Source organism: Acipenser ruthenus, chromosome 1 (genome assembly GCF_902713425.1).
Source record: "Acipenser ruthenus chromosome 1, fAciRut3.2 maternal haplotype, whole genome shotgun sequence".
NCBI classification, from domain to species: domain Eukaryota; kingdom Metazoa; phylum Chordata; class Actinopteri; order Acipenseriformes; family Acipenseridae; genus Acipenser; species Acipenser ruthenus.
This window is the reverse complement of record NC_081189.1, coordinates 23756954-23769476: the sequence shown is the minus strand read 5'-3', so window position 1 is coordinate 23769476 and position 12523 is coordinate 23756954. Positions and strand designations below refer to the sequence as shown.

Here is a 12523-nt window from a genome sequence, read left to right as displayed (position 1 = left end):
AAATGGGAAGATTAGTTATGTACCAGATATCAGCCATATCCAAAGTAGTTTAATTACTCGGTGTATGTTTGAGTGGCAGTGTAGCCACTATTTCCTAGTTTAACAGACCGTACCACTATTAATATGTAATGTTATGATAATCTTAAATTAGTTTCTTGACATATCCATTTACATTTTTTTCTTCTTCTTGTTTTTAATTAAATGAGTTTTTGCTTCGACTCAGACTGGCAGAAAATGTCAGATTTCTTTACAGTAACATATTTTAAAATGTCCCTTTGCTCATGTCCCACTAATGATAATAGTTTTATATTACATAGAACATTGTAAGCAACAGTAGCAGTTGCCTTTTGGTGGGTCTACTTTGTTCACATTCCTTGGGACTATATTTGTAAGAACACTTGAATTTGGAGAGCCGTGATTTTATTGATCTCTGTGCAGCAGTTGGGCTTGTTTTAATTGGGGTTTAAGATTCCCCTCTGCCACAGCATAGACAGGGAAAACAAACAAACTTCTGCCAATACTGCCATTTAATTGAACCTTTTTTTCTTACAGCATTGTGTCCAACATCATATCGCAAACCCCTAGAAGTAATAAAGATATGGTGAGGAAAGCCTTTTTTTAATGATCGATTTTTCTAGGAATGTTTTGTAGCCTTTAGCCTTCTAAGAAAGGACTATGGATGGAGCATTTATTGCCCATTTGTAGCCCTTTTAACTAATCTTGTTCACTAAACTAAATATCTTGGTAACCCTAAATATATAATCTTCCCCTCTTCAAAAATAGACACAAGATTTTAATAGCAAGATTTTCCATGAATGCATTGCTACTCCATGTGTTATCTGCTGTTTTTACTACCAGTGCAAAATGACTAGCTGGGTTATTTCTTTATTTTAACCCCAAGAAAATGGGTTTCTGTTAAACTGTATCACAATAAATGTTGTACCGTATTAGTCTGGCACAGCTAAACTGGCCACTTGCAAGGTACTGTAGCACTGTAAAAAAATGAATAAAATAAATATAACCCAGAGGCCGTGGTAATTGTTAACTTTCTAATTAGAAAAGTAATCTACGATTCCTGCAGTATTTTTAAATGACATCCATTAGTCATGGTTTTAGTCATGATATGATTTTATGTAATTTGTCATTTCTTTCCAAATAAAAGTATAGTATAGTACACACTTTCTGTTTAAAAGAATGTATTCTACAATACTTCATTGAAGTTGGCTGTCTACAGTTGCATGGAATACTGCAATAGTGCGCTTGTGCAATCCCAGGTGGCTTTGACATTTTGCAGAAACTTGATCATTAATATTGGCTTGTTATCATCCTCCAGTGTTGGTTTGTACTGTACTTTACTGCTTGAGAAAAAAAAAGAAGCACAGTATTGCAAATGACTTGATGTTAATTCCTCCCAAATGGTAACTGTTTCACACTTTATTGTCTTTATTAAATAAAAAAAATAAAATAAATAAAAAAACAAGATGTAAAAGTAGCACACATTTATTTCTCAGTTCACTGGAGCACAGGATTCCCACCATTGGATTTCGTCTCAGTTTGGACATTGAGCCATGCATTTATTTCCTTTAATCCCTGTTTGTGCAGAATTTAATAAAATCTTAAGATTAAGGTTAATAATAAACAAAAAACAAAACTTTTAGAAATGACTTATCGAATGACTTATTCGTTGATGCAGATATTTTATATTGTACAGTCGAATGGTTCTGTATAGTTAGTTATGCAACATTGTACATTAGTTTATTACATAGTGCATATAAGTAATGTAGTAGCAACTTGAAACTTACTTTTAATATTATTCAATATTGTTAAGGTTACATACTACTAACCAGGTTAGCACTAATTTCATCCTGGAATTGGAGCAGGGACATCTAAAATGTCCAAAATGATATCAATCAATCTTTATTTTATATAGCGCCTTTCATAATGGACCACCATCGCAAAGCGCTTTACAAGATAGTGAGGAACAATGCATAATACATTAGATACAGTGATATACAGGGCATAGTACATTAAATACAAACAGAAAAAAACCAACAACAATGCAAATACATTAAATACAGGCATATTACATTAAATACAGGGCTAGGATGTGAATTCTAAACATTGTGAATGCATGTGTCAAACAGAATCATACGAATAAGATGAAGTGAAAAACCTGAAATAGCAATGTAGACAACAGCTAATAACAGATATCAGGCTTAAAGAGCATTGAAAGCAAGAGAGAACAAGTGGGTCTTGAGAGGTGATTTGAAGCGAGCGACTGTGGGAGCTGCACACACTAAAGCTGGGAGAGAGTTCCAGAGAGTCAGGGCCATGAAAAGACTGCTCTCCGAGTGTGGTGCACTTTTGCTTGGGTATAACAAGAAAGCCAGAGTCAGAGGACCTCAGCTTGCATGCAGGGACTTAGTGGGTCAGCAGGTTGGAGAGATACTCTGGACCTGTGTGATGAAGGGCCTTGTAGGCAAGCAGGAGAATTTTGAAAGTAATCCTGAACTTTACAGGTCACCAGTGCAGCTGGGCAAGACGGGGTAATGTGATCATGTTTTTTACATCTGGTAAGGATTCTAGCAGAAGCATTTTGAACTAGCTGCAATTAGTTTATGGCACGCGATGGAAGACCACCATAGAAAGAGTTGCAGTAGTCTAGTCAAGAGGAAATGAATGCATGACAGAGTATCTCTGCATCCGGGAGGGAAAGGTAGGGACGGCCCTTTGAGAAGTTTCAGAGGTGTAGAAGGAGGATTTGACTATAGAGGAGATTTGGGCATCAAAGCAGAGGTTACTATCCAGAAGTACACCAAGGCTTCGTACAGTGGGGGAAGGCAGCAGCAGACAGTTTCCAAAGTTCAAGGAAGCGATATTGAGATTCTTGAGTTGAGTTTTGGATCCTACTAGAAGAAGTTCAGATTTGTTAGTGTTGAGCTGAAAAAAAATTGGTAGACATCCAGGCCTCGATGTCTTGGATGCAAACTGAGAGCCAGACCATGGTAAATTGACATCCAGGCTCTAGTTTTAGGTAGAGCTGGGTGTCATCTGCATAGGAGTGAAACAAGAGGCTATGTTGGCAGATGAGGTGACCCAAGGGAAGCATGTAGATGTTAAAGAGAAGAGGCCCAAGAACAGACCATTGAGGGACACCGCAAGTGACTGGGTTTGCGTCAGCACTGCTTCCAACATAGAAAACAGACTGCATGCGTCCAGATAGGTAAGAGGACAGCCAGGAGAGACAGGTTCCAGAGATCCCAGCATACATCTGAAGGCGGTCAAGAAGAATGCTATGATTTATGGTATCAAAATCAGCAGTTAGGTCAAGGAAGACAAGGACAGAGGGAGCAGGAGCATCAGCATTAAGCAGGAGATCATTCACAATCCGGAGCAGAGCAGTTTCGGTACTGTGATGCGGCCGGAAGCCAGATTTCAGAGATTCAAGCAGATTGTTATCTGTGAGATGTTTCATCAGCTGGCTGGCTACAGCCCTTTCAAGAGTTTTGGAGAAAAAAGGAAGATTGGATATGGGACAGAAGTTAGATAAGACAAGGGAGGGGTTTTTGAGCACTGGTGTTACTCGGGCAGTCTTGAGGGCAGCAGGAACCAGGCCTGAAACCAAGGACAGGTTGAGTGTGTGCATAATGGAAGGAGCAAGGTCAGAAGCACAGAGACGGATAAGATTTGTTGGCCAGGGGTCCAAGGGGCATGTGGCAGTAGTTGATCTCAACAATAGGCTGGAGATATCAGTAATGGAGAGAGGAGAGAAAGAAAAGAGCAGAAGGGGCAATCGTAGGGGAGTCAAGGTGGTCAAGTACTATACTGGGTTTGTGGCAGGAGAGCGTAGAATAAATGGTGTCGATTTTATTCCGAAAGAATGAGGAGAAATCATGGCAGGTAAGAGAGGAGGATGAATGGGAGATTAATTTATCGATGGCTGGATGGGGGATTTGATCAATGGTTTACCGTGTTTCATGGATATGATTTCAGAGAAGTACTTCACCCTGGCAGCAGTGAGCGCGCGCCTGTAGCTACTGAGGTGATCGGTCCAAATCTCTCTGTGAACTGTTAGTCCAGATGACCTCAATTTGCGCTCAGACATGCGACAAGCATTTTCTCAAGCTGAACAGCTTTGTTTTAACTTGCACTGTGTTATGCTACAGGGGTTGATCCTCTGTTATGCTTTGTAGATTAAAACAAAAAAAAATAGAAGAAAGCATTGGTTAGCAGATGTGGTACAAAACTATGCAATGTTATGCCACAAGTTTTAAATGAGTACCATACGTCTCTTTTACCATATAAGGTAAATTATTTCAAATAACACATTTTCATGACAATCATTTTATTTAAATGTTTTAATTATGTGTATTTGTTTTTTTTTTTGTTAGCTAGCTGAAACTAGGCTGACCGATATGGAGATTTCTGCCCAAAAGACAGGGCTGGAGGAACAATTAAAAATTCTGAAAAATGAAAGATCATCCATGGATGTTTTTGAAGGCAGTGTCAATGACATCGACAAGGTAAAACAGCAAGGAGAGTGATGGAGTGTAAATTAAATCTTATAAACCTCACATCAGAATGAGTGAAAGTAATGTCCTAGCTACAATGTAATGAGGCGCAGGTCTGTGAAGTGGACACTAGAGGGCGCTGAAGCTTTACAAATGGAATTACAGAGGTGTGTCGTGGAGTGAGGTTTTTATGGAAACGTGGTTACTGTGTTTAAGGACCCGTTGTAAAAGTACACAAACTCTTTCAGGACTTCCTTTTCCCACTGGATCTTTAACTGTTTTAAAGCCTATAGTGACTGACTATTTTTAAACTGCAGTCCTGGCTAAAAAAAAAAAAAAAAAAGCATCTGATTGTTTTATTACACAAAGAGGCTGTGAAAGCAGAAAACGTATAACACCAAAGTTAAGGTGTTATTTTTATTAATGATCTTGTACCCAAAAGGGTGCTCAGGTACTGGTAGCTGACATGTGTCTCTAGTTTCACATAAGACAAGCACGGGTATAAGTTTTTGTTACAATCTTACAATTTTTACATTAATTATTCTAGTGTGCTGCTTGGCTGGCTGGAAAAAATCGATTGGTTACTAATATAATCAAGGGCCAGCAATTCGAGCAATCAGCTTCCTGATGATTTCCTGCTAGACATGAGTCAAGAAACAGTTTACTTTAACCAGCTCAGAGCAGATTATTATTATTATTATTTATTTCTTAGCAGACGCCCTTATCCAGGGCGACTTACAATTGTTACAAGATATCACATTATACTGTGTGTGTGTGTGTGTGTGTGTCTGTGAATTGTACAGCCATGCACGCAACATGAGCTTGAGTTAGTGACAATAGTACATAGCATACCTGTGCGTACCTCCGTTTGTCTGTGTTACGAGTCCTGCCTGTCTGTTCGTACATCTGTCTGTGTGTCTGTGGCAAAGGGCCCCGCCCCTGTGTGCATTTGTGTTATGTGTATGTATGTATGCGTGCGTATGTTAATGTTGGTGTATAGATTGGTACACAGGATATAAACGGGTCTGTGTTTCACGTGTGTTTAACGTGTATAATTATATTTAGGCACGAGGATGGCACATCACTTCACGTGCAGATAAAATGTGTATAATGTGTGGCACGGGGTTGCACGTAATGAATTCACGTGCTGGGATTCAAGTGAGTAATTAATTAGTAATTGAATCCCAGCACAACAGTATATATAGATGCACGTTTTAGTCACTTGTGGTTGGTGTTCGGTGAGTGGAGAACGGGAGAGAGAGGAGAAACTAAAAAGTGAAAGAAAGAAAGAACGTAAATACTGCTTTACTCACCGTGTCTGTTCGTCCCTGTTTGTTAGTGTGTGTTCGTTTTTTGTTTGTCTCTTTATTTTGGCGCAAGTGCCGTGTCCAGTGTTTTTTGTGTTTCAAACCTTTTATTTTCTGTGCTGTTTAATTAAATGCTGAGCGAAACCATTCGCTCAGCTCCACCAAACTCCAAGTCTCTGTCGTTTGTGTTCCTGTTTCTGGTCTGACGCCACCCACTCCGGCCGTCTTTGTGACAGTGTCACATTACAGTTTTACATATCTTCACAATTGCTTATCCAATTGAGATGAAAGTGGCTAAAGGCATTCTTTTTGAGGTTATTAGAATATGGGGTTATATGGAGGATCTTTGTACATGCTGTGGATTACACTGATAGCTGTAATTTGTTACAGATGTTTAAACTTGTCTTACTTTTTGTTTTTCTTCTTGTTCTAGTACATTCAACAGTTAGAAGCAGAAGTTAAAGAATCCCAAAAACACATTACTATTCTGGTAAGTGTTTAAAAACATATTTTAAGATTAACTCAAGATTAATATATAAAATATATAAGCTCTGGATGCTGTTTTTTCAGTAGTTTATCCAATGTCCAGCCAGAAAGAGTGTGGATGTTTTAGTAAATATTCAGGTGTCTGAAACCCTGCACACAAGGAGGGAGGTTCTGTGTTGATTTATTGTAAATAAAACTATTTTCTAAATGGCGAGAACATTGCGAATGTTATTTCAAACTGGCTTGAAGCTGACTTTAATGTTTGAGGTGACTATCCTCCTAAATTGCTTACAACGACCCCCTTGCAAATGAGGCCACGATCTCAATGGGTTAACTTCCTGCATAAATAATAAATACATAAATAATGAATCAATGATGTGTATTTTATAAATATAATTTACTGATTTTATATTCATTCAATAAAAAAAATGTTTTATTAAAAAGTTTGTTTTTCACTTGATGCCCATTTTTAACACCGCACATTTAGTTGCTATTCGCAGATTGACAGCATCTGTTTGGGAACTGTGCATTTTGCAATTTGATTATATTGCTTTACTCAAAGAACGAAGAAGCTGTCTGTTCTTTTCAGTTTCATTCTTTGCTTGTTTGGTATTTTGCCATTTCACAATTTGAGCAAAATAATTTGCTCAAAGACCAAAATAACCATTCATTTAGTTCTCTGATAATTTTTAAATGCTCAAATCGCAAAATGGTTATTTTTGTCGGTGATTGACGGAATCCTGACTCTGAGTATAACATATTAATGTATTTCATTAAATGCAGCATGTTAAAAAGTAGCAAATTTGAAAAATATCAAGAGCCCCAACACATGTCACTAAATGTTTAATTATATATATATATATATATATATATATATATATTCAGCTGATATTAAAGCAATTTAAAAAAAAACAAAACAGAATTGTATTTTAAAAAGATTAATGTAGCTGATATTACAACAAAAAAATGTAAACGCTGGCAGCTTTCCACACCCTCATTTGGAAATAGGGGTAATTTAAACCTGGTGGGCACTAGAAACAAACTACTGCTGTCTGCTAAAACACAAAAACAGATATTTTGGTTACTTGCACTGAAAGTATCCTGCTTTCATGCTCACTGTAAACTTTATGTGAAATTCTGTCTGTCTAAAGACCTCTGTCCATAAATAGCTGGCTGAACTAAACACTTGCTTGTCTGGGTTATAGCCTCTGTACAGTCTTGTGAAGTAATTATTTGTATCCGTGTTTACAGAAACAGAGAAATAAAAGAAAAGTGAAAAAGCTCCAAACCGAATTGGTTCAAGCAAAACAAGAGGCTGCGCTTGTTGCTATAGAAATGAAAGAGAAGATTCGAAGTATAGAAGAGAGACACTCCACTAGAGGTCAGTGTTGCTTAATTTATTAATTATTTCCTTTGTTCATTTGTCAGACCATAAGGTTGTAATCTCCTGTGATCTAGGGACATGTAATGACATTTGTAGAACACAACATTTTTTTATTATTATTATTATTTTATAGCATAAGTATGTCGCAAGCATTTTTTAATAGTGTTGTATTTCTCTTGAAACAAGAAACTTGTACAAACCATCAACATTTGGTGGGGGTAACAACATAGTACACATGGCTATTATAAAGAATAATCTAAAGTAAGCTGTGGCAGGGCAGGGCCCTGCCTGTAAATCATATGGTTTTGGTGGTGGTTGGCAGGGATGGGGTTAATTTCCTATCCCTGCCAAAATACATGTGAGTGTGGCTGGAGCTAATTGAATAATTGATGATAATTAGGCTCCAGCCACATGGTACAAAAGGGAGAAAAATCCTTTGTTTGGGAGAAGGAGTTTTTTTTTTTTTTTTGGTGAGTCTTTGCGCTGTTATTATTTTAAAAACTTTGTTGTGAAGGCTAATGTCCAGCCTACAGGTTTTGGATTTTGTTTAAACCTTTTGTTTTGGCCCTTAAGCTGGTTATTTTGTTCCTTTTTATTGTGTGTGAGACCTGTTTTTGTTTAACGTTTTATTTGCTCTGTGAGCAGTAGTGTTTTGTTCTGTATTTTTTTTATTTTTTATTAAAACGCAGAGCCATGCTTAAACTGCAGCTTCCTTGCCTCTGAGTCTCCTTCCCTGCCGGTACCATCTGGGCCCGCAACGCTACCCTGTCACATAAGCAAAAACACCTTTTCTTCTTTAAAATCAGTCTCTGTGGAATTCTGCGTGTTTGTGTAAATTGGTAAATATTGTAAGCTCTGTTCCAGGGGGACTGATACATCTGTTACACACTTTACACCATATATACATCATTTGTCATGTGCAAGGTTAAATTATTGTTAAACTGCCAGATAGGTGATTGATATATCTTATCCATCCAAAACAAGGAGACTCTTTCAGGCTGATTATACAGCATATCCTGAATGGATTAAGGTGCTCTATTTCATTCTTAATGTAGTCTTGATGACAAGTACTTGTTTTAGGTTTTTTCTTTGGTTTTGCTGAGGACAATTTCTTTCTTGAAGGCACAGTAGTTTTCAAATAGCAGGCAACTATGCTATTTAATTCACCAGTTATAAATTAAAAGAGATGTTATAAAATTGATCTAGTTACAAAATATACCATTCGTTAAATTTCTTAATTTTTTTCAGTTTAAAAAATATACTAAACTTTAGTACTTATTTTCCACTACATAATAATAATAATAATAATAATAATAATAATAATAATAATGATGATTAAATACAGACTCTGGGGGTCAGTTTCACAAAACACTTTTAGTTAGCATTTGTATAATCTAGATTAAAATACACCAAAAGAATAGATCTAATTATGAATACAAGCTAGTTCTTTGCAAAACTAGTCTGTTCTGTGTTGAAATGCTCTGTCTTGTAATGCTGTATTGTGAAACAGTTAGAAAGAAGATAGCTTGTTAGCTAGCCTGCTAAGGCCTAGACATGTTTTGTATTTTTTTATTTTTTTTTGTGAAACTGGCCCCAGTAGTATAACTAGTGTCACTGCTATTTTAAATTGTGTGACTTGATACTGAGACACTTTCCTTTCCAGGCAAGGAGAGGTCATGCCATGTGCCGTCTGAAGTCAGTTCTGATGAAAAAAATCGACTTTGCCTCATCCTTGAGCTGTCTAGCCAGGTGTCCCAACAGCAGGCATCCATAAATCGCCTGGAAGCAGCCTTGGAGCAGAAAGACGTGAAGCTTAAAGAACTGGAGGCAGCTCATGCAATATTGGTGCATGCTGCCGAATGCAATAAAGTATCATCATCAAGACAGCCTGGTAGTGGGCCCAGTTCTGAGCATCGAAGAACAAGACTTTTGGAGTCTAACAGCTCAGTTGATGCAATGCTGTCAGCTGAAGACAAACCACCCAGTGGTAAAATTATGGAACACAACTCTGCCTTGGGACAGAAGTTAATGCAAGGATCAGCCTTAAAACTGAGTGAAAACCTTGGACTGGAGAAGATGCAAAGCTCTGAGGAAATGATGAAGAGCCACAGAACTGGGTCTGCTACTTCTACAGAGAGTGGAGTGTCCATGACTGTGTGTGAGACAGAACCCCTGGAAGACACCAATTAAAATGCAAACCTTTTAGAAATGTAGTAAAAAACTAACACAGCAATATAACAGGCTGCACATTTTTATATTATGGGTTCATTACTAAACAATTAACCTATACATGACCAGAAGTAACACACATATTTGCAAAGGCATACAGTATGTAGGTGTTCAGTGATCTAATTGTAGTCTAATTCAGAACTATGCATACCGGTACTAATATTTAAACATTAATGGCCATACAGGTTTACAAAATGATCTAGAGAACGATAGCACGATGGCGGTATGATGACATCACAAATCTAGAAAAGAACATTCCATTCTGTTCGTTATTTTTCTTTTGGGAAATACTGTAGTAGAAAAGTTGATCGTTTAAATATATTTGACATTGTTAATGCTAACATTGGTACACTGAATTTTTAACAGTAGCTCCCAAAATATATCTTTCTGTTTACTTGTTTTAATTAAATCGGATTGATATTGTTTGTTTAAAACACAGTAATGAGGCTTTTTGTTTATGCTAGCGGGCGTTCACTGGTAAATAATGACCTGACATACTGTATCTTGATTGGCTGAGGCGGTGTCCGATGTTCTATTATGTTTCTAAAAAAGAATGCCACTTTCCAAGGTTATTGCACCTACCAGGATTACAAATGAATGTAGCCTAACAGATCTTCTATACGGATTGGTTATCTTGATAATACAGTAGAAGTAATCCTACTACAAATTTTCAGATAAGAATTCTTACATGATTTTACACTTTGATAAACTGAATATTCTGGTGTGACAAGCTCACAGATAGTGAATCATTGGCATGTATCATAAGTTCCAATTTTATAAAACTCGGGTGCTTCCTCTTGTGTCTCCAAATGTTCTAGGATGGTTGATGTTAGTGGTGGTTTACAACACACTCCATTTGTAGGAGGAAATGCACAATGTACAGACATGTTTAGTAAAACTTGAAAAAAAAAGCTTGTTGCATTGGACAATAAATCAGTGATTGCACTATATATATGTTTTAAAGGCTTTGCTATTGCCATTTATCAGAAACTACAGTTTGTGATGTAGTTCTTGAAATGTACAGTTGGTCCTTATTTTTAAATAGGCCAGCTGATTTTCAGTTAAATACATATTATTTATTTCTTAACAGACACCCTTATCCAGGGCAACTTACAATTGTTACAAGATATCACATTATCTTTACATACAATTAAGTTATTTTTACATACAATTACCCATTTATACAGTTGGGTTTTTAACTGGAGCAATCTAGGTAAAGTACCTTGCTCAAGGGTACAGCAGCAACGTCCCCCACCTGGGATTGAACCCATGCCCCTCTGGTCAAGAGTCCAGAGCCCTAACCACTACTCCACACTGCTACCCCATGAAAACAATCATCTGATGTTAACTACTGTGTTCTTAATATTGAAATAAATCCAGGATTCAAACCTTAAACTAGTTAAAAGGGTAAATTGAAATTGACGCTCCTCTCTCTTCTCAGTATATAGAATCCCTTGGAGGTTGTTTAAAGGTACTTTTTGTGAGTGTTAAGGCTACAAATTATTATTTCCAAAAACAATACATTAGCAAAAAATAAATAAATACATATATAAATAAATAAATACATACATAAATTAAAACAACTGTAACATATCTTTTTGAAAAAGGAACCTGAAAAGCTCTCAGGCACCTAGCATTTCTTCATTTACAAATACAGTTGATAGCTCCAATGGAAGTTTGCTGCTTTAAAAACAGATTACAAAGAAATCTAAACATCAACATTACAATCTAACCCCAAATTACATTAACCCTGTGTAATTGCAGAGGAAATCTCCTTAGATAACATTCCATTCAAAGTAAGTTACAGAAGCTTTCTGTGCTAATGTATAATGGGTTCAATTTAAAGTATTTTTGAAGCCCTATTAGTGGGGAGTAAAGGCTATCTGATACATTTATCAGATAAAGTCAAGCCTGTTAAAACTGCCCTTTTTGCCATAAATAAACCATGGCAAATGTACTCTGAATACAATCTCTTCTCTTTTGTTTGATTGTTATATTTTCTGAAGGATTTATTAAAATGGTATCAATGTTTCAGTGGGTTTAAGAGTGAAGATGTTATATATATATATATATATATATATATATATTATGTTACAGTAGCTATCTTAAACTAGTTGAAATATATATTCAATTTACCTTTTAAATACAGTCAAAAGTTATATTGTATATATTATTAAAAATAAAAATGACAGAAATGCTTTTTTCTAAGATCTGATGGGGATTCATATAACAACGCAAGCTTCTATCTTATTTTGTTTTGTCTGGCCTTGAAGGAATTATACAGCACTATTATACACATCTTGCCTTTTAATATTCTCTCTCTCTTTCTCTCTGAAACAATGCCAGTACTGTACAAGCCTCGCCATACAGTAGCTGGCAATAAAGTTGAAGCGATGCATTGAGCAGTTATTGACGATTAGCATGTTATAAAGTAGGTTTGAGTTTTTGTATTGCAGCAGTGTGTTTTAAGTTGAACAAGAACTTTGCTGTGGTCTGTCTTGCATGTCAACCCTTCACTGCTATAATGACAGATTTGGGTTTGTCATAAAAAACTCTCCTCAGGTAATATATTGATAGATGCGGTCCATCATCAAGAGTAGCGATGC

The 12523-nt window shown here is 36.5% G+C and overlaps 1 protein-coding gene across 1 annotated transcript; it reads left to right on the top strand.

Moving 5' to 3' along the window:
- The first annotated feature begins 556 nt into the window (after positions 1-556).
- On the top strand, positions 557-11412 carry LOC131736859 (coiled-coil domain-containing protein 192-like). Its single transcript, XM_059022329.1, has 5 exons — positions 557-601; positions 4392-4523; positions 6252-6308; positions 7556-7685; positions 9352-11412. Exons 1-5 carry the CDS (start codon positions 599-601, stop codon positions 9876-9878), a joined length of 849 nt encoding a protein of 282 aa, XP_058878312.1. The 5' UTR covers positions 557-598; the 3' UTR covers positions 9879-11412.
- The last annotated feature ends 1111 nt before the right edge of the window (positions 11413-12523 follow it).